Raw genomic sequence first — 21,319 nt, forward strand, 5'->3', positions numbered from 1 at the left:
AACTCACCTCCAAAAGCCTTTTGGATGGATATTTTTCTTTTTTAGTTAACAACTTTATCTATCTCTGCCATATCACATGGATCCAATTATTTTTTTTCACTGTATCTTTGTAATGCTTACATCCATTTGTGCTCCAACTGGTACAAGTTAAAATCCATACTTGCCCCACCACCCATTTGGTTATCCATACCCATTCCAAACCCATCCCAGCACCCATGGGTACGTAGAATACTTACATCCATCATTCCATCTCCACCCGAATTGGTACAAGTTAAAAGCATCCCCACTCCACCACCTATTTAGGTCCTGTTCTCTTCATCTTATTTTTAGTTCAGTTCAGTTCCTAATTTCCTTCTCTTATAAAATATTCAGTTGAGTTCTGTTCAGTTCAGTAAATTAGAACAGGTCCTTAGTTATCCATACTTGCTCCAAACCTACTAATTGCTACATTTTTCAACTAAAAAAATTAATATAGTACCACATGCTATCTATGTTAACAACAATATTTGTACATATGTTCCACTACCATACATTCATTAATATGACTATAATCCCCTAACTATAGTGATCAAATTGGGTGTATGAGAAGAGGGTCGGACAGCAAAGATGAGTGGGTACACGGCAGGTTTAATGTAAAATTTATATTTGACCCATCACTCATGACGGGTATAATTTGTATGCCCATCTCTACTACATATCCAATCGAACCACCCCTAAGATGAAGATGAGGTAGGTCTCCTATTTAACCCGCCCCAATTGACATCCCTACCTGGAATTTATGGACTCATGGGACATAGACTTTATCCAATCCACTTGTAGTCTTACACCAAAATATGTCAAAAGAAAAGGAAAAAAAAAAAAAAAAAAAAAAAATAGTAAACCGTTGGCAATTTTTGCAAAACCCCAAGAGAAGTGGGAAGGTTTATCTCTTCATTCACATTTCCCACCATTTCTTCACAGCCTTTTCTGCAACATCTCCCCTTAACTACTGCGTCTCTTCTTCTCTGACGCTCAGTCTAATGACAGCAATAACTTCTCAATTTCAATCTCCATTAAACTTCACCCAACAATTACACCCAAATCATCATCATCAATCTCACTCAAATCCCATAAAATCCACCACTTACCCAACAAAACCCACCTCCCATACTCCCCAAAAAATCAAAACTTTACCTTTGAAAACAAATTCTGATGGCAAAAAATCCACAAAAAACCCAGGAAAATGGGAGAGAAAGAAGCAAGGCTATGTAGATTATGACAAAGGAGAACATCACGTGACTGAGCACGTGAGTGGTTTGAGGAAGGATGATATTCCTAGAAGGTACAGAATTAAGGTACAAGCAGATAAGTTTCAGAAGGATTGGTCAATTACTCAGGTGGTTCAGAAGATTTTGGCTTTAAATACTGGGGATGATATTGAGGGTGTTTTGAATCATTGGGTTGGCAGGTTTGCTAGGAAGAATTATCCTGTTCTTATTCAGGTAAATTCTCCTTAATATTATTATAACTAGTATTTATATTTTTTATTTTTATAGTGAAAATTTATGTGAATGTGTGTCAAAGAGGATTTTCTATGTGGGTTTTTCTTGGGTGTTTTAATTAGCCTTGGAAGGTTTGTTGTGATGGAGACAATTCGAGATGAGGTTTGGGGTAAGGCTTCTTGCGGTTTTAACCAATTAACCTAGTTGACATCCACTGTGTGAATTATAAGGGTGTAGGTAAATGCTATGGATTTTGTTGGTTAATTTCAAGAAATTATTTTGCTAAATGCATTTTTTAAAATATTATGCAAACTGGCAATTTGGTTGCATGTTGGTTATTTTTGTTGATAGTGATAATGATGATGATAGTGATGAGTGGCATTGTTGGTCAATGCAATTTGTGATTGTAATATTTGCTTGGGGTAAATTTGAGTACATTGTTACATGTAGATGAAAATTTGATGAATTTAGAAGTTGGAAGTATAAAACCTTGGTATTTTGAAGGTAGCTCTCCACTTACATTTGAAGTTAATTCAAAACAATTGACAAAAATATAGCAAGCCTTTGAATTGACTCCAGGGGTCCTAACCGGGTCCTAGCCTTTATGATCCTTCAAACTATTGAATATGTGCTCTTATCTGTATTGTAACTGTTGTTCAATGGCCTATGGAGTTAAAATCTCCCAATTGATTTAATGAAAGGGTTTTCTCCATTAAATCCATGTCGAACTGTTTGAGACACGTGAAATTGTCCTGTACAAGTTCTAACATTTCAATCTTTGGCTGTACTTTAGAAACCATAGTCTGCACATTTAGGGTATGCTTGAATTGAGGGAAATGTATTACTAGGGTAATAAAAGTTAAACTAAGCAAAACGAAAGTAAATAGGGAAGGAGAAGATAATGATGGTGTTCTTGTAAGAAAAATTATGTAGTGATGGTGAGGTATGAAATGAAGAAAGAGGCTCATTTTGGGGGTAATAGTTACACTAGGGGGAGGGTGTGTAACTATTACCCTCATTATGAGTGTAATAATTCCTCCATTGCTCTCTTTTCCTCATGGAACAACTACCTTATGTCATTTGTAAACATCATACCTCCTACAACACCACCTCTAGTTACTTATATTTTTTCAAGTTTGACTTTTATTAACCCCTTAATATATTACCCCCAATCCAAGCATGCCCTTAATAGTATTAATTACACCTAGCTTGAAGGGTTTTTTCCTCCCTCCTACCTTATGTCATTTGTAAACATCATACCTCCTACAACAACACCTCTAGTTACTTATATTTTTTCAAGTTTGACTTTTATTAACCCCTTAATATATTACTCCCAATCCAAGCATGCCCTTAATAATATTAATTACACCTAGCTTGAAGGGTTTTTTTCCTCCCTCCTAGGTTAGATTTGAGTGCTAAAGTTGTCCAGCATCATATGTTAAGAAACTGTCGATTGTTGCTTATGTTCTAATGCCAAGTATCATTGAACATTTTGAAGGTTCCAGGAATTTGTTCCTTTTTGTTTTTTTCTATGTGCTCATTGCTTACACATTTCCACCATGGAATCCCACAACCCTCCCTCCCCCCCCCCCCCCCAAGGAAAAAAAGGCGTAGTTTTTTTTTTCGGCTGAATAAGTAGTTTGTTTACATTTTCCAGGTTTTCTGTTTTCATCCCAATTTGGCCTAAATCATTTTTTCAGGAAATGAACTTGTTGGGTTAACCTGTTCTGCTAAGTGATGGTCTTCCATGGAACTGGTATAGACTTTCAGTTATTCATTCCTTTTCTTGCTTCTGTTTCTTGTTAACCCTGACCAATGCTTAATCGAAGCTTTCAATGATTCTAGTTTTGCTCCCCCATAAAACATTTTCCTTTTGATGAATTTATGAGCATTTTTGTATTCTAAAATGAATACAACTTGAAGATTATTAATTTGTGCTCTTTTCTTTCTTACTTTTCTCTTTACTTCTTTGGAACTTGGTAGTCTAGGTTTTTTGACCTGTGACCCAGTTGTTGAGTAGGTAAGTTGCATTTGCACAATGGACTTAAAATCTGATATCTGATTGTAGGAGTTGACTCAGTTGGGTTCTATTGAGCATGCAATTCATGTCTTCAGTTGGATGAAAAATCAGAAGAATTATTGTGCACGAAATGACATATACAATATGATGATCAGATTACATGCCAGGCATAATAATGTAGATCAGGCTCGTGGCTTATTTTTTGAAATGCAAAAGTGGAAGTAAGTTCAAATGTGATCCATCAGAAGTTCTTATTGTATCATTCTATGGTTGCTAGATGCATCTCATAACTGAGGGTTCTAATTTCAAAGTTACAAGGAAATCATACTTGCATTGAAAAGTATGTTTGATTGCTTAATATTTTTTTTTCCAGGTGCAAGCCAGATGCTGAAACCTATAATGCTCTCATCAATGCCCATGGTAGAGCTGGTCAATGGCGTTGGGCTACAAATATTATGGAAGATATGCTTCGTGCAGCTGTAAGTAATTGTATAATATTGCTTAGTTGTTTACAGAGGATTGGGGGGGGGGGGGGGGGGGGTGTTCCCATGATTGTCTGTGCTCTATTACCATCTTTAGTAGATGATCATGGAGATTACATTGTTGTACAGGCCTGTTGCTTCCCAGCCTTTAAAGTTGCTTTCAGATTTTTTGCATATACAATAAGTACCTTGCCATATCTTATACTTCCTCCGTTTCTTTAGTCACGTTTGCCAACGCACACCTTCAACCATTCATATCTTTAATTACCGATAAGCAAAAATTATGAAAATTTGATATTTTGAAAATATATATTATGACGAATCTAACAAGATCCCACACGACTATATTTTTCATTATGTATAAACCACAAAACACGGTCAAAGGAAAGTGTGTGAATAGTGCTAAAGTCAAAACGTGTCAACTGAAAAAAAAACGGAGGTAGTATCTGAGTATGAGTTTAGACTGAATTTGATGCATTATTACAGATTCCTCCAAGTCGATCAACATATAATAACTTGATCAATGCATGTGGATCTTGTGGAAATTGGAGAGAGGCTCTTAAAATTTGCAAACAAATGACTGATAATGGAGTTGGGCCTGACTTGGTAACACACAACATCATTTTGTCTTCCTATAAAACCGGTGCTCAATATTCTAAAGCTTTGTCCTATTTTGAACTTATGAAAGGGACGAATATACGCCCTGACACTACAACTCTTAACATCATAATATACTGCCTGGCAAAACTCGGTCATTATGAGGAAGCTGTTGGTGTTTTAAAATCTATGAGAGAAAAGAAATCTGAGTGTCGCCCTGATGTAGTAACATTTACTAGCATCATGCATATGTATTCCGTTTGTGGAGAATTTGAGAATTGCAAGGCTGTGTTTGACATAATGCTCGGTGAGGGTCTTAAACCCAATATTGTGGCTTACAACACTCTGTTGGGTGCATATGCTTCTCAAGGAATGAGTGAAGAAGCTGTGAAAGTGTTCAATGAGATGAAGCAATATGGTATTCGTCCTGATGTTGTGTCTTACACTTCTCTACTTAATGCCTATGGAAGGTCACAAAAACCGAAAAAGGCCAAGGAAGCATTTGACTTGATGAAGAAACATTGCTTGAAGCCAAATATCATTAGTTATAATGCACTTATTGATGCTTATGGTTCAAATGGTTGTTTAGCTGAGGCAGTGGAAGTATTGCGTGAAATGGAAAGAGAAGGTATTCAACCTAATGTTGTCTCAATATCTACTCTTCTGGCAGCATGTGGTCGCTGTTATGAGAAGGTAGTAATCGATTCAGTACTTTCAGCAGCTGAGAAGCGAGGCATTGAGTTAAATTTAGTTGCTTATAGCACAGCAATTGGAAGCTATATGAATGTTGGAGAATTTGACAAGGCATTATCTCTGTTTAAAGCTATGAGGGAAAAGAATGTGAAACCAGACTCTGGCATATACAATGTGCTGATAAGTGGTTGTTGTAAGGTGTCAAAGTATGATCAGGCTATTAATTTTCTTGACGAAATGACAAATTTGAACATTCCTGTCACCAAAGAGGTGTACTCCTCTGCTATCAGTGCCTATAGTAAGCAGGCAAGGACCTACACATTATCTTTTGTTTTCTTTTAATTTGTATGGATGAATCTGACCCCTCTTCTGCCTCCTCTCTGTTTTTGCCTCAGGGACGATTGGCAGAGGCAGAATCTATGTTTACTAGAATGAAGACAGCTGGTTGTCAACCTGATGTCATCACATATACAAAAATGATTCACGCCTATAGTGAAGCTGGTAAGGTTGAAACATGGAGCTCTGACATTCTTGTACCTCTTCTGGAGGGATTTGATATCTAAAGAGAGAATTGATCTTAACTGCAGAGAAGTGGGACAAAGCATGTGCAATTTTTCAGGAGATGGAGGCAAATGATATCCAACCTGATGTTGTCGCCTGTTCAGCTTTGATGAGGGCATTCAATAAAGGAGGTCAACCAGCTAAAGTTCTTATCTTACTGGAGTATATGAAAGTAAAAAACCTTCCAGTTAGTAATGCCGTGCACTTTGAAGTCATATCTGCCTGTAGCTTGTAAGTTTAGACAATTACTGGAAGCATATTGTTTGTTCTTGCACTTTTTAATCATTGCTTGTCCGTTTTACTTCTGTATGTTATTTATTCGTGCCAGGCTCTCTTTAGTCACTAACATTTAAATTAACATTGATTTATTGTCCTAAACCGTGTTTAATATCTTTAATAAAACAAGAGAGGGTTTTTGTTTCAAGATCTGATTTACAATAAAATTGGCTGAAATGATGTGGCAGACTAATGTTAATTGGGGCATGAGTGTTGTACTTTGTTATATTGGGCTCATTAAGCAAGGTGTATGTGTTTGGATTCATGATCCTGTGCATGTTTGTTTCTTTTCAACTCATGCAAGCTCATCGTAATCATTTGGGTTTTTCTTAGTACTTGTTGACATCTGATTAGGACCATATGACATTTGATGATTGCATGGTTGTAATGGAGCTGTGACGATATGTCCTTTCTGTGATCTTTTTTCTAATTTTTTTTAATGGCAAATACACAGACCAAATGTGTTGCTTTCACAAGAAAATAAAAGTGCTAGACACTGGTAGCTCAAATATTTCTATGTGCAGTAGATTTATACTCCTTGTGCTCTTTGTTTAACTTCAGAACTTTGTTGCTCTGTTTGAAGGCTTCGGGATTGTGAAACGGCAATCAATCTGATTAGTGTGATGGAACCTACATTCCTTAAAATTTCTACTGGTTTTCTGAATCACCTGTTGCAATTTCTTGGAAAATCTGGGAAAATGGAGGCAATGATGAAGGTAAACCAAATTTCTGCACGGGCCTTTTGGTTTCTGAATTCTGACTAGTGCTTAAAGATATATATCTTCAACCATGCAGTTGTTTCTTAAGATCGTAGCATCAGGTACAGAGATCAACTATTCTACCTATTCAACCTTGTTGAAAAATCTTCTGGCAGCTGGAAATTGGAGAAAGTACGTTGAGGTAATTTGTTAATCAATGATCAGGCTGCTCACCTGCAGCTCTTGATCCACTATCAGAGTGACAATCCCAGATAAAATGCCTCTTTTTCTGTTAAAAAGCATTAAAATTGAAGTTACCAAAATTTTAGAGTTATGCTAGAAAGTCCAACTGATAACCAAAAGAGGCAAGCCAGCTTTAGTAGTGGTAGTAGCTTCAAAGGAATTGGTAGTATGTCTCTTCTGAAAAATAATTTCGATGAAACTCATTTAAATTTTAAGAAAAAGTCTTGTAAATAGTTGTATCATGTCTTCTGTTTAATCCTTTTATATTTAGATTTAATAAAATATAGCAAAATGCCTAAATCACATTGCAGGTTTTGCAGTGGATGGAAGAAGCAGGACTTCAGCCTTCAGTTGCTATGTACCGGGATGTGTTGTACTTTGCTCAAAGAAGTGGTGGCTCTGACCTTGCTGCAGTCATTCAAGAGCGCATAGGTAAGTCTTCTCAGGAGATATCCCCTTTATTTTACACATGAATTATTTTTTATATGTTTAAACTGAACTTAAAATTTGTGACAGATTCCTTGAAAAGTAGACCTCGAAACCTGGTTTCACGAACCCAGCTGTGCAGCTCTTCACTTTCAGCATCAGAGTTGACCGAGGAATGTGAACTTCATTCCCAAATAGCAACTTAAATCCGTGCAATTTGTTCAAAATTATAGTACAAAAGACTGAAGGAGCTCAGTTTAGGTATATTCTGTATATTGGTTTTACCTGTATCACTGTCATGTATTCCAAGTCTGTAGGCTTCTGGCATTTTTTGGTCATATGGATCTTTTAGTAAATATTTGTAATTATATATCTTTTTGTAAATGTATGGATCTTTACCTCATTTTTACAGGGGAATTGCAGTCAAGACAACTAGTAGAAATACAAAAACTAACCCGAAACAAAATTCTTGACTCGGCCCGAATCATGCCTAATATTGACCAAATTTGAAATTGAAATTGAAGTGACCTTAACGTTTAATGTGACTAAAGTTGATTGGTTTTTAACGATCAACTGACAAGCCTAAGATGGAGTGAAACCAATCTAATTAACTCATTAATTGAATGGTTGAATGTCACTCAAACACATTGGCGCAATTGGAACTTGTAAGCAAAGTTAACCAAGTTGATTGCCACCTCTAATATTAGTCATCCATGTTGGTATGCTGCAGTATACATTTTATACGCAGCCGTAAACTGCAAATTTGCATAAAGAAAGCATCATATTTAGGAGTAAGCTCTCTGCTAGTTATAGTTGTATTTCTATTGCTTCTGTAAGACTATTTTTACTTGTAGTTCTGTGTTCAGATGGTGGTATGCTTTCATCCCATACACGCAATGGGTGTTTTCTAAAAAAAGACATCCAACTTGAGATGCAGCACATACATTACTAAACGGTGTGTAGAAAATAATACCAAATGAGAATGTGCACAAAACAATTTTGCATAGATAATACAATAATCAGTACTGCTCGCCGCAGTTCATAGTATGTAATGTTTTCTTTTTCATTATCATATTCTGCAGTGTTAGGAAACTCTTGAATTATAAACCTAGTTATATTTAGTCAGTATATTTCAATAAGCTGTGTACAAACAATGACACACAACAATATTAAAGGGAAAGATAACTTTGAAAGTTAAAATAATTGAGTTACAAAAAAATTGAAAATAGAAACTATCAAAGTCACATTCTTAACCTAGTATTTATGCCTCTCATGGTATGGTTTCAACATTATACCAATTAGGTCTTAACCTAGTATGTCAAGTGAGTGTCGTTTCTTCTATATATGTTAATTTACCAAAGTATCAAGTCTATAATATAACTAACCTGGGAACAAGAGAAACTATAAAGCAGCCCTGAAAAATATACTGGCAGAGTTGCCTGAGGCAACGATAGAGTTTACAGTAATGTGAAATAACTGCTAATGGCTACATATTAACAAGTGGTTGCACCTTTTACAGCTTAAGCCTAGATGTTAGGTGCATAGGGAGAGGAAGATAACTAGATAAGTCTTCCTGCTATGCATTTCATGATAGTTACATAGTCTGCCCATGCTGTTTTATTTTCTCTTCATATAAGCATGCCCTGTGCTCTATCATAAAGATTTCATACTCTGATTGTAATACTGTAGTTCTCTGCTCTATAGTGGCCAGATACCTTCATCAAAACTTAGAACATGGATTTTGTCATCCTTCTTCCTGCCTGAAGAAACCGTACGTTGAGCTGGTCTCAGTTTTCGTTACCTGTAAAAATGTCAAGTAGCAGAAATTTTCAGGTACTTCAGTAATTATAAATAATATTGTAAAAACAAAACAAGATGCTATCGTGGAAGACAGCCACATTTTAATTTATAAGTTTCAATAGCCTTTAATGTTCAAGTTGATTTTCCGTCATTCAGTAATTCATGCCTCCGACACACTTGACACACAGGGTTAATTTCTTGTTGAGCACCAAGGAACCTGTACCACAAAAATAGATGCTATGATGCAAAATGAAACAAGATGTTATTCGTGGAAGACAAGTTCATTAACTAAACTCCGCTTCTTATAAGTTTATAAGACCATGCTTGATTTTCCATCATTTAGAATTTCATTGAACTCCAATACAATTCTTTGACACAGGATAAAATTATGAAACCAAGCACCTATAACAAATGCAAAAGAGTGATACTGTAATGTTTTCATTCCTGAGTCCATTCAGCATTACAGCCTAACATTTATTGAAAAAATGTCTTCCCACCACCTAATCGGCCAACTTTATTTATTTATACTTTATCATATTGCCGTAATGATTGCCAGAAAAGAGTCTTACTGACCCCCCCCCCCCCCCCCCCCCACCCCTCCCTGAAAAATAGGTAAATAGAGCATTGTCAAGAACACTAAGCAGGAGTAACAAATGCAAACCTCAGCAGTCCGAGAAGGGGCCGTAGGCAAGACAGGCATTAAAGACGTCCAAAGAATAGGGTCTGCTAAAGGATCCATAGCATTGTAATTTGTCAAAAGTGGAGCAGTGAGTAGCGGAGACAAAGGAAACATGTTTTTGTGCAGAGGTAACCCGCCTATTCCAAGGGTAGACCCCAATCTCTCAATTCCAGTATCATCACTTGTTTTCTGGACAGCTTTGCCACAATCAATCTTGCTAACATAACTCTTGTTCTCCTTCTCATCACTATCATTAGTAGTTTCCTTTGCTTTAGATGCTTTCTCTTGCATGTTCTTGTATGCCGCAGATCTTGACAATATGCTCAAAGCAGAAGTAGAAGAGCCCTTATTATTTCTCTTTGCTTCATATGAAGTTCCCAACTGAGGCATCTGATAAGGCTCTGTGGACTGGATATCCCGTTCAAGTGATTTGAGCTCTGTCCCCATCTCTTCAGCACTGCTATGCTTTCCGCTATCTGATTGTCGGATTTTACTCTGACCCCACCACTTGATATAACCTGTCAAATCGAGTTTTCTTTCAATGGGAAAACCTCCAGGATAGTCAGCCTCAGCTGAGGTATCTTCTCCTTTACCTAGGACAATGAATAAGTTTGTTCAAGTGAGAATTAAGGTTGGATGAAGTATGAAACTAAAGCTCAATTATAACAACAAAGGAACAGAAAATGCAAACAAAGCTTAAGAATAAAAGGAAAAAATCAGCTGAAGTTTGTAGAATACCATAGTGAATGCCATGAAGGTATTCAGTTGCAGTAGCACGGCCCAGTGAAGGTTCCCATCGGCCACTGGATCAAAGAAGTATCAAGATATCAGAATCAGACTTCTAAAAAATCAAGCTAAATTGTTGAACTCGCTAACAGATTTTAAGATTAGCGATGAAGTCATAGAAGCACGGGTATCTTGGCACCCATAACAAGGATATCTGCAGTGCGTGTACAAAACTGAAGCCATTCCATAGATCTTTCTTGTGGATTAAAACTTGAATAGATAAGAAAGAAGATTATGCAATTCACTACTTTGTAATGAAACCCTGCTGGCTGCTATAGCTTTATACATACACAAAGTATAATATATACTATGTCAAGTGTCAATGACAAATATGGACAGAATAAAGACAATGTTCTTTTCTGCTACTCTGATTTATTTGACAAAGGTATAGCGAGAAATATTAAAAAGTCAGAATAACAAAGGTGGGTAAAAAAAAGTTAGCAATCAAGCCACTTAGATATGGAAAGCATACCTTGAAAGCGCACGATATTTAGCTATACCTCTTGAGAATCCACTACTCTTTCTGCATAGACCATAAAAGACAATCAACATAGAGTGCTAGTTCAAAATGCACACAGTATATTATAACAAGGAAAAAGGGAGGTTGTGAAAGCTAATGGTTTTCACCTCCTGAGTGAGGCCAGGTATTCCTCTCGGGAGACGTTCTGCATTTCATCTAAATCTCTACTATAATCTGTAACCTGCATCAAACTACCGGCATTATTAATTTTCATGTGAATCCCAAGTTTCAACTTATCTTTTTGTGCAGTTACAAAATTAACCATGTCTTTGGTAATTTGGCTTTAGATATATGGCAGAGGATTAGGTTTTTGGAGTCTCACTGGAAAATTGATAAGAGTTCCTGGGCCCCAATACTTCAAGGCAGCAAGATCATATGCTCTAGCTGCAGCTTCCTCATCGTCATATGCACCTGAGCACAAGATGTTACATTTTAAGTGAAAAGATCAAACTAAAAAAGATACAACTTTAACAAAACATTCATGTACTCACCCAAATAAACTGCAAAGAGTAGATTGAGCAGCGTTCATCGGTTATGATAGCCAACAACGAGCAAAATAATGTCAGTTTCTTATAATTTCAATCAAACTAGCACTGTACAGGAAAGAAGCATAAATGATTAAATGCTAACAGCCTTAAGAGAGTAACTACAGAAAAAGGAAAGGAAAAAAAAAAGTGCATTTAAGGGAGGAAAGAATCACCTTGTTTTCCCTTCTTATTCTGATTCTGATTCCAAGTGCTTTTATCCCAAAGGTGAGCTTCATATCGACCCGTCCATCTATGCCTGATGTTTCAAAATTTTCCCAAATAGACCCCCCAAACAAAAAGGAGAAACAAATTAACATTGTCTTTAGTTCTTTACACATCAAACATCATCCCTGAATATTCCTAAACCGAAATTATAAAGTTTATTTTTGTACTCAACTAAATTCTTAATAATTGAGGAATAGCTTATGGATGTACTCAGTACATCTTATTATTTCATCTTCATAACCACCACTTACTGGCAAAGATCATCCACTCCTCAAGCTCCTACCCCATATTACCCGACTTTAATTCACTTCAAGAGCCTGTATAAAATGCTCGAACTTCCACGTGGGTACGGACACTTTAAACTTCATCTTAAACTTTTAGCAACATACCTATAACCAATCTAGTATTCAAGTCCCAAGTAACAAACCCCTAACATACTTGAGAATCCAGCAACATACCTAAAACACACAAAATTTTCATAAAATTACCACACTTGAGAAGCTAGCAACATACCTATAAGTTATAACCAATCTACAAGTCCCAAGTAACATACTAGGCCTAGAACACAACATACTCATACAAAGTAGAATCCATTACTAATAGTCTAGTATTCAACTCCGATCCGGGCAACATACATCTTAGTACACAATCTAGCATTTCAACTCCTTAATCAATGACAACAAGGCTAAATCTAGCAATACATTGGGGTTTCCTCGAAACCTTGTTCCCACCTTCTCCATCACCCCAACTTTTATAACTAATCTAGCTCAGTTACAAATGGAAATTCCCCCTCCGTCTCTAAAAGTTCTTCCTATTTAGACGGTAATTAAACATTAAGAGACGAAAGGAGTACCGCTTCATCCATTGTTACAAACAGTGGAAGGCAGAGTAACCTAATCAATTTTATCAAATCAACCCAAATTACACCACAATTTCTCACTCATAACATCACAAACTACAAAAATACATCAAACAAACATTCCCAAATTACACTTCAGTTCCATAATCAAACAAAAACCCATCAAAATCAGATCAAATTCAAATATTCAACCCAAAAAAAAAAAAAAAAAAAAAAAAAAAGGAAAACCTGGTGACACCACGGTAGATGGAGCTACGTTTACCAGCAGTAGAAGGTGGCATTTTACTGATCCTATCTTTAGCAGTAGAACCACCTCTTTCTCTCTTGACTTTCTTCATTAACACCACTCCAACACTCTCACTGCTCTCCTTATTTTTGCTTATCGCGGCCGAAGCCGCTGTCATACCCGATGTCATATTCACTGTCGCCACCCCAACTCCGCCGACATCGCCGCTTGACGTCGACGCCATACTCCCCTCCACCACCACTTCCAACGGTAACAATCAAGATTAAATTATAACTTATAAATAAATATACTCAAATAATGACTCAAAATAATAAGTATCCTATGTAAAAGATAACAATGATAATACTATGGACTATATATATATGGTATTTATGGTATGATATTGAAAATGATACAGTAGTAACAAAATTATTGGTGTTTTTTTTTTTTTTTTGGGATTTAAGTGGGATGAAATGAATGAAGGAAGAAAAAAACGAACAGTGTGAGAGAGGAGGTTAAAAGTTGGAGGAGAGAGAAAAGGGGACCCTCAAGTCCTCAACGGCTAAGTTGGGTGAGAGGGGTGTTTTGGTAATTTTGGGAGGAGGGTTTTGGCATTTTTTTTCAAAATTGTTTGTGGAATTGTCAGGAAAATAGACCCGATTTCACGTGAGGTGTATCTAGTAGAGGTTTCCTAGTGTCTGTTGAAGTTTAACTCAAGTCGTCATCTTCTTTTGTGAGAACGACAATCTTTGCTTTTTCGTGTTTTGTATGCTTTTGAGTCGTGCTCATGGTGTTAGATTGTGTTTTTAGGCGTAAAAAAGCCCACCATGGTAGTGATATAAACGAAATTTGATTTCGAACAATAGTTTATCATTTTGTACTTAAGCCCACCATGTTAGATTGTTTTTTTAGGCGTAAAAAAAAATAAATAAATAAAAATAATTATAGTGTATTGGTGTTAAAATGTTTGTGATATGAGATTCACTTTGTATTCAAATGAGTTGATTAGGTTGAGTCAAAGTAACATATTTATATATTCAAGTTGAACGATGTTATTTAGATGAAATACTACAAGAAGGGGGGTGAAGTGTAGTATGGAGGTTTCTAGTCACTTTTTGCGAAAATAAAAGAAACTAAACGAAAGTAGAGAAATAGTGCAAGAGAGATTTTACGAGGAAAACTTCCTATGCCAAATAGGAAGTGAAAAACCTCGACCCCAAGGGATTTTGACTCAAAACATTCCACTAAAATAGGTCGTCGACTTTGTTACAACCTATAAGGAACTTAAGCCTTTATCGAGTTCCTCAATGAACCCGAGTTCCCCAATCAACTAATCCCTCAATCAGTTGATCACTTTAACTCTCTCTCTAACTTAAGACTTCACTCAAAGCCTAACTCGATCTTTCTCTTTCTCTCAAGCTTCACTCAAAGCTTTCTCTTTCTCTCAATACAAAGAACTCACTCAAGTTCTCACCCCAATACAACAGTTCATTCAAACCCTTATAAATTCCCCATTACAAGAGTTCACTCAAACCCTTGAACAACTCTCAAATACTTATAAAAGATAAAATGTATAAAACTAATATGTTGGAAAATTTGAGATATGTAAGGAACTTGGAACCTGGAGGAACTGACTCAAAAACAAGGAGAGAAAATATAATTCTTTTCTACTGCTCTTCCACTTGAGATATACGCTAATTTGGAATGACTCACTAAAGTCAGACAAATTGAAACTAAAACTTAACTCTCCTTTTATAGCATGCATAAGACTTGGCCACTACTCCCTCTAAATCCTCCACTAACAATCAGTTCCCTTATTTTTAGGTAACTGCCAATTACTTGGGCAGTAGAGAAACGTGATAACGAACGTGGTAGTCAAAGTCTTATGCACTACGTTGAACGTTGAGTAAAATCAGGAAAACTGATTTCTTGGAGAAAAGATAAAGTAAGCGGTTAAAATCTTATTTGATGAAAAAGATATTTTTGTAAAATAATATTTAAGATATTTATTTTCCAAAAACAAAATAAAATCTTTTTGTAAAATAATATCAAAGATTTATTTTCCAAAAACAGTAAAAATCTTTTTCGAAGACTAATTTTATCACATTTAAAAACTTTATCTTTTTAAAGAAATTAAAAATAACTACATATAAACTCATTCATTAAAAGAACGTTACTTATTTTTCTTTAACTGACCCATAAGGAACTGACTGGTCACGTAATTCCTTCCAAGCTGTCAGACTCAGTTCCTTCTAGACTAAAGCTCCAATTTAGTTTCTTAGGCTTGTTCCAAACAATTTCTCTTGTCCAACATACTTACATGATTCTTAGAAAAATATACTCCTATTTTTCTATCGATCGTTTTCATGTTTTTCTGATGAAGCTTCTACTCCAAAGCTTCTAGTTCCTTCAAAGGAACTTCTCTTTGTTTGTTCCATTGAGGAACTGCTGTTTGTTCCCTTCGTCGAAGAACCAGCTTCTAGTGCTTCTTAGGAGCTGCATATAAAGTCTAAAAGAACGTTTGAACATTTAGACTTCTTCTCTTTGTGTTCCCTCGAGGAACTCTTCTTTTTGTGTTCCCCCGAGGAGCTCTTCTTCTCTTTATGTTCCCTTGAGGAACTCTTCTCTTTGTGTTCCCCTGAGGAACTCTTCTTCTTGTGTTCCCCTGAGGAACTCAAGCACGATTCATACTTTGTAATCTTAAATAATGATCTAATTTGCAGTTAACATTCTTCATGTTTCATGGCATGTTCATGCTCATCTCAATACACATATTAGTTAGATAATCATCATTTGTTATCTATCATCAAAACCTAACAACAAACGATAAAGGTTCAACAATTAAAGTGTGATTTTGAGTTCAATCAATGGATTAAGCTAATTAAATATAAATTTTATTCTCTCATTTTATGGGCGAAAATACATAAACAAGTTTTAAAGACTATAGTCATTTAGGTTCAATTTCAACCATACAAATGTACCATGGCATCTACTCAACTAAAACAATATTAAAAACCAACTACTCTAAGGGCCTGTTTTGATTTACTGAAATGAGTTAAACTAAAATGAACTGAACTAAATTGTTTATGAGAGATGGAAATTAGAAACTGAATTGAATTGAAATTAAGCTGAAGAGAACAAACCCTTGTGAATGAAATTTTTTTCAATTGGGTTTAATGAATAGGTTTTGCGGGTTGGTTACAATCTAGGTTTGGATCACTAAAATTTGTACAAACCCATCACTTTCGAGTTGGTTTCAAGTTGGGTTTGGGTTGGATTGATTGAGTCAAAACACAACTCAAGTCAAAAGTAATTTAGTTTGTTACATAAAAGTAAACTAGTAATTGTCCTCTCTAAAGCTCTAGATTCTTAGTTTTTGTAATTTTATTTAAGTCTAGTGAGGATAATTTGACACTACAACATACTCCGTAATAAATAATTGTTTAAGGAAATAATGCTCTGTATTTCATAATAAATTCCCTTAAAAGTTAAAAAATATTGGATGAAAAAGTAACTTATATCAATGTAATTTTGACAATGAATTAGTGTAAGGCTGTAAGAGAAGCAGTCTATAATAACACTCGTACTATGATTATATTGGAGATTTGGAGGTTTTATTGCATGTTTAATTATTTTAACGTTATTAAATGTTTGACTACTATCTATCTATCTATACTTTATTAGTATTTAAAAACACAAACCATCATCCCTATAATGCCACATGAAAATTTCATTTTTCATCAATGACACATGTCATCTCATTAATCTTTCTTTTTTTAATCCTCTTTCTCATATTTAAAAAAAAAAAAAAAACCTTTAATTCAATACATGTATGAATGTTGTTTGGTTCACTTTCCCCCAACTTAATTTCTTCTACAATTAAATTTAATTTCCACCTCTTCTCCTCCTTTATATATTATTCATTTTTCAATATATATATATATATATATATATATATATATATATATATATATATATATATATTAAAAAATAAGTATTTATGGTCTATTCTCATTGACTGAAATTAGCTGAACTGAACTGAACTTAGTAATTAGTGATTTTTAATTACGGATTAGTGATCTTTGATTATTTATTGATTATTTATTATTATACTGTAATACCCTAAATTTTTCTATTTTAAGTTTCGAGGACGAAACTTGTTTTAAGGAGGGTAGATTGTAATACCCGAATATTTTATGATATTATATTGCATACTTTATAAAAAAAAATAATAGTTATTTTTATTTATTAAATAACTTTCCTAATTTCATATTTATTTTATTTATACTTTGGAGAGGTTTAAACCCTATTTAATATCTAGTAGGACTCTTGTAATCTTGTTGCTTTGAGAGTAATATAAAAAAAAAAAAAAAAAAAAAAAAAAAAAGATTGTCGTCATTTTTCTTTGGCAATGCGTGAAACCAAACCAAACCAAAATTTGATTCATATCTTATTATTATCTATATGATGAATCTCCACCATAATTATTATCTATATGATGATTGCAAAGATGTGAATTGACAAGCTTCACACAATATTTGTAAAGCCAAAGCCGTGAATTGCAAATCTACCGAATTATTTTGTCCCTGGTACTATATATCAAATTTCTATTACGATACGTTGAAAGCGTAGAAAGGTAATCACGCATGGCCCTTTGGAGTTGTTTGATCACAATAATTATTATATGTAATTACACTACCTTAATTAATTTTTTTTTAGTTGTTTGATTATAAATTGTTAGTATTAATTGTACTCGGTATTGTTATGTGTAAATTTATAATTTGTGAATTATATATGATCATGATTTATATGTATATGATTAGTGTGTGGTATTATATGATTTAATTGTCGCATTGATTGATTGTATTATTTCTAGGGTTTTAATGTTGCTGTTATAGGGAGTATTGTTTTATCAAGGTTTTAGGGTTGTTAATGCAGAGTATTATTTTTGGGTGGAGATTTGATTAATTTTGGGTACTAGTATTAGTTCTATAAGAGTTGATCGAGATATTTTATGAACCGAATATGTCGTCATATATGAATTGGGAACCTGTGCCAATATTGAGATATTATTTATTATCATGTCAATGATTATTTGATCGATGTATGAGATCAAAAAGTTTGAGATTATTATTTTGTTCTTGGTTTGAGGCTCAACGTTATACACCTAGTCCTTGGTATGTTGGTAATGAGATAATGATCATGAGTTAAGAATGAGGTACAATCTTTATTTATTTTTCTATGGTCCCCTACAGTGGGAATTGGCCCGTATGTGGTCTGGTTCAAGGTGTTTTCTAATTATTGGGAGTATTCAAGTTTTTATACTTGTTGGTTTTATTCGAATTACCCATGTCCAAGACTAGGTATAGAACAAAGAGCATGACACACTATTGGTTATGAGTTGAGTAAAGGATTATTATTATTCGAGGTTGAGTTGATAAAAGGTTATTTTCAGAGTACAATGTGTTATGTAGTTTTGAACTACATTATTTAATTGAGCTAGTAATGTTGATTATCCTATTATACTCTGTATTCTGATATGTGGTGATTACTCAGCTTTTTGCTGACGTGTGTGTGTTGTTTTGTTGTGCTACTTGTGTTTGCGGCCATGTCTTTTTCTTATGGTGGTCCTGCGACGATCTATTTTGGAATTTGTCCTTAATGGTGAGCAGTCAAGTTTGTTTAAGCAGGTTAATCAAGTGATCATAGCTAAAGGAGCTCAAGTGATCGATTAGTATGCTATAACGATTTTATAAAGTTGAATAAATAGTTCACCTAGTTTATTGAGTTGTAATTATTGGGATTTTGTAAGCCTTAACACTTGACAGGTTGTTGAGTGTGGCGGTAATACCTCCGATTTAGGTGTATGCTTCCGCAGTTTTTTTTAAAGGTTGTTTATTTTTCCTTTAATTCATATTTATTTTCAGTTAGTAAATCGGGGGTGTTACATATACATATGTGTATATACATATGTACATATTAAAATATTGGGAAATTCTCTTTGGTAACACTGTATTTTCAAGTTTTCTCAGTGGTAAATTGCAAAAAAACTTATTATCATTAGTAAACTTGAATTTTTGATACCAAAGAGAATAACTATTTTAACCAATTTTCCTTAACCATGGTTAGTTTAATTAATTTTCTAACAATTAATTAAATTTAGAAATATATTAAAAAAAAAAAAAACAATCTCCCCTTCCACCACCAGCCAACTACTGCCACAACCAGCAGCCACCGTCGGCATCCCAACCCCCCTCTCCCTTAGCCGGCGCACATCCCCTCCTAGCCGGCGACCCTATCCCCATCCCTTTCCTCAACCACCACCCACCCAAAACCTCACACCACCGCCCACGATCCTCCTCCCACCGCAACTACATTACAACCATCCTCTAAATCTATCTCCTCCTTTCACGCAACCTCCCTTTCCTGCGCCAGATCGAACCCAAACCCACGATCCAAACCACCGGCGAAAATTAGCGGCGCAAATAAGGATGAAATCAATCAATTTCAATGGCGAAAATCAGCGGCGGCGCTTTAGGTTGAAGGCCATGGTTCTAAAAACCGATTGGTTTCGAAGGTGGGGGATTTTGAAGCCAATTAGGGATTTTGATGGTGGGGTATTGGGCGGCTAAGGAATTTCAGATTTTCGGGGGTGGTTTCTGGGATTTTCGTGGGGAAGGGAGGTGGGTTTCGGGGAAGGGGGAAAGGTGCGGCGTGGTGGATGCTGGTCGGGGAAGGAGGGCTGGATTTTCGTGGGGAAGGGAGGTGATTTTCGTGGCTGGAGATGCCGATGCTGCGTCGGCGAGAGAGGTGGCTAGGCGTCGACGTGGGTTGGGGCAGGGGAGTGGGCGCCGGCGTGGTGGATGCTGGTCGGGGAAGGAGGTGATTTTTTTTTGTTTTTTTTTTAAAAAATAAATTAATTTTAAAATTATTTTTTAAATCATTTAAATGTCAAAAAAAAAAAAAAAAAACCTAACTATAGTTAAATATTTAGTTAAAATTAGTCATTAATGTTACCGTTAGCTTAATATAAGAAATTCGAGTTTACCAAAGATAATAAGTTTTTTTGCAATTCACCACTGAGAAAACTTAAAACTATAGTGTTACCAAAGAGAAAAATATACTTTATAATTATAATATTTATGGAAAATATATTATAAACATGAAATCCAAAACATTTTAAACACATATACTATATAATTTAAAAATAAAATCGGATTTTTCACCAAATACCACTGAGTTAAAGCTTAATTCACCATATACCATAGAAAACTTTCTAATACACCGTATAACCTTTAGTTTAACTAAAATGTCACAACATGCCATTAATGACTAACGGACGTTAACACCGTTAGTCATTAAGGCTAATAAGGCCACGTGGCAACATATGATTGGTTTCCTTTTAAATTACTTAATTTTAAAATAATTATATAATTTTAATTAAAAAAATAAAATAAAAAAAGAAAAAGAAAAAAACCAAGCCACCCACGTCCCTCCAGCCAGCCACGACCGTCCCTTCAGCCACCCATGTCCCTCCACCCAGCCAGCCACCACCAGTCGGCGAAAAACTCGACCATAACCCTTGCGCTGCCGCCGAATTCCGACCACAACCCCCGCACTGACCTGAAATTCGACGAGAATACCCCCGTCGGGCCGCCGTACTCCCTTTCTCTTGAACCACCGGCGAAATCCTAGAAGAACAATCGAACCACCGGTCGCGAAACAGCCCATCTCCCTCGAAGAACCCTTCGCTAACCACCGGTCAGCGCCCAAACCACCCTCCCCCGCGCCGACGAATCAATTTCGCCCCTATTGGTGCCATTTCCACCCCAAACTAAACCACCACGTATGTCGAAATCCTAAAACCAAAATCTAGGGTTTCGGGGTGGTGGTTTTCGGCAAGTTGGGCGGCAGCGACGTGTGGGAGTGGATTTAGGCTGCCGCGCGAAGGTGGTGGCTGGAGATTTCGGGAGGGAAAGGGGAATTCGTAGGTGGTGCTTGGGAATTCGAGAGGGATAGAGGAACTCGCAGGTGGTGGCTGGGAATTCCGGAGGGAAAGGTGGCTGGGGTCGGGAATTTCACCGGCGAGGAGGGGGGACGATCGCCGGCCAGCTGGGGGTAGGGTCAGGGCTAGGCTGGTGGCGGCGGTGGCTGAGGTGGTGGTGTTTTTTTTAAAAAAAAAAATTTAAATAATTTCTCTAAAGTTAGTTAACTAAATAA

General features: G+C 35.8%; 2 protein-coding genes across 3 annotated transcripts; one reads left to right on the forward strand and one right to left on the reverse strand.

The window, feature by feature from the left end:
• The first annotated feature begins 881 nt into the window (after nt 1-881).
• LOC145631008 (pentatricopeptide repeat-containing protein At2g41720-like) lies at nt 882-7,880 on the forward strand. 2 transcript variants are annotated; one of them, XM_081683119.1, is made up of 11 exons: nt 1,364-1,481; nt 3,182-3,237; nt 3,550-3,722; nt 3,875-3,980; nt 4,470-5,579; nt 5,669-5,774; nt 5,861-6,065; nt 6,694-6,826; nt 6,906-7,010; nt 7,363-7,483; nt 7,568-7,880. In XM_081683119.1, exons 2-11 carry the CDS (start codon nt 3,229-3,231, stop codon nt 7,681-7,683), a joined length of 2,184 nt encoding a protein of 727 aa, XP_081539245.1. In that variant the 5' UTR covers nt 1,364-1,481; nt 3,182-3,228; the 3' UTR covers nt 7,684-7,880. The 2 variants fall into 2 exon arrangements, with proteins under 2 accessions (XP_081539244.1, XP_081539245.1); XM_081683118.1 differs by lacking the exon at nt 3,182-3,237 and having other exon boundaries at nt 882-1,481.
• A 987-nt stretch (nt 7,881-8,867) lies between these two features.
• On the reverse strand, nt 8,868-13,537 carry LOC145632255 (AP2-like ethylene-responsive transcription factor At2g41710). Its single transcript, XM_081684579.1, has 9 exons — nt 13,102-13,537; nt 11,963-12,045; nt 11,754-11,762; nt 11,585-11,673; nt 11,370-11,443; nt 11,215-11,265; nt 10,695-10,759; nt 9,939-10,549; nt 8,868-9,278 (listed from the first exon to the last, which is right to left on the reverse strand). Exons 1-9 carry the CDS (start codon nt 13,341-13,343, stop codon nt 9,222-9,224), a joined length of 1,281 nt encoding a protein of 426 aa, XP_081540705.1. The 5' UTR covers nt 13,344-13,537; the 3' UTR covers nt 8,868-9,221.
• Between the last annotated feature and the right edge of the window lie 7,782 nt (nt 13,538-21,319).

Source organism: Chenopodium album, chromosome 5 (assembly GCF_948465745.1).
Source record: "Chenopodium album chromosome 5, dcCheAlbu1.1, whole genome shotgun sequence".
NCBI lineage: Eukaryota > Viridiplantae > Streptophyta > Magnoliopsida > Caryophyllales > Amaranthaceae > Chenopodium > Chenopodium album.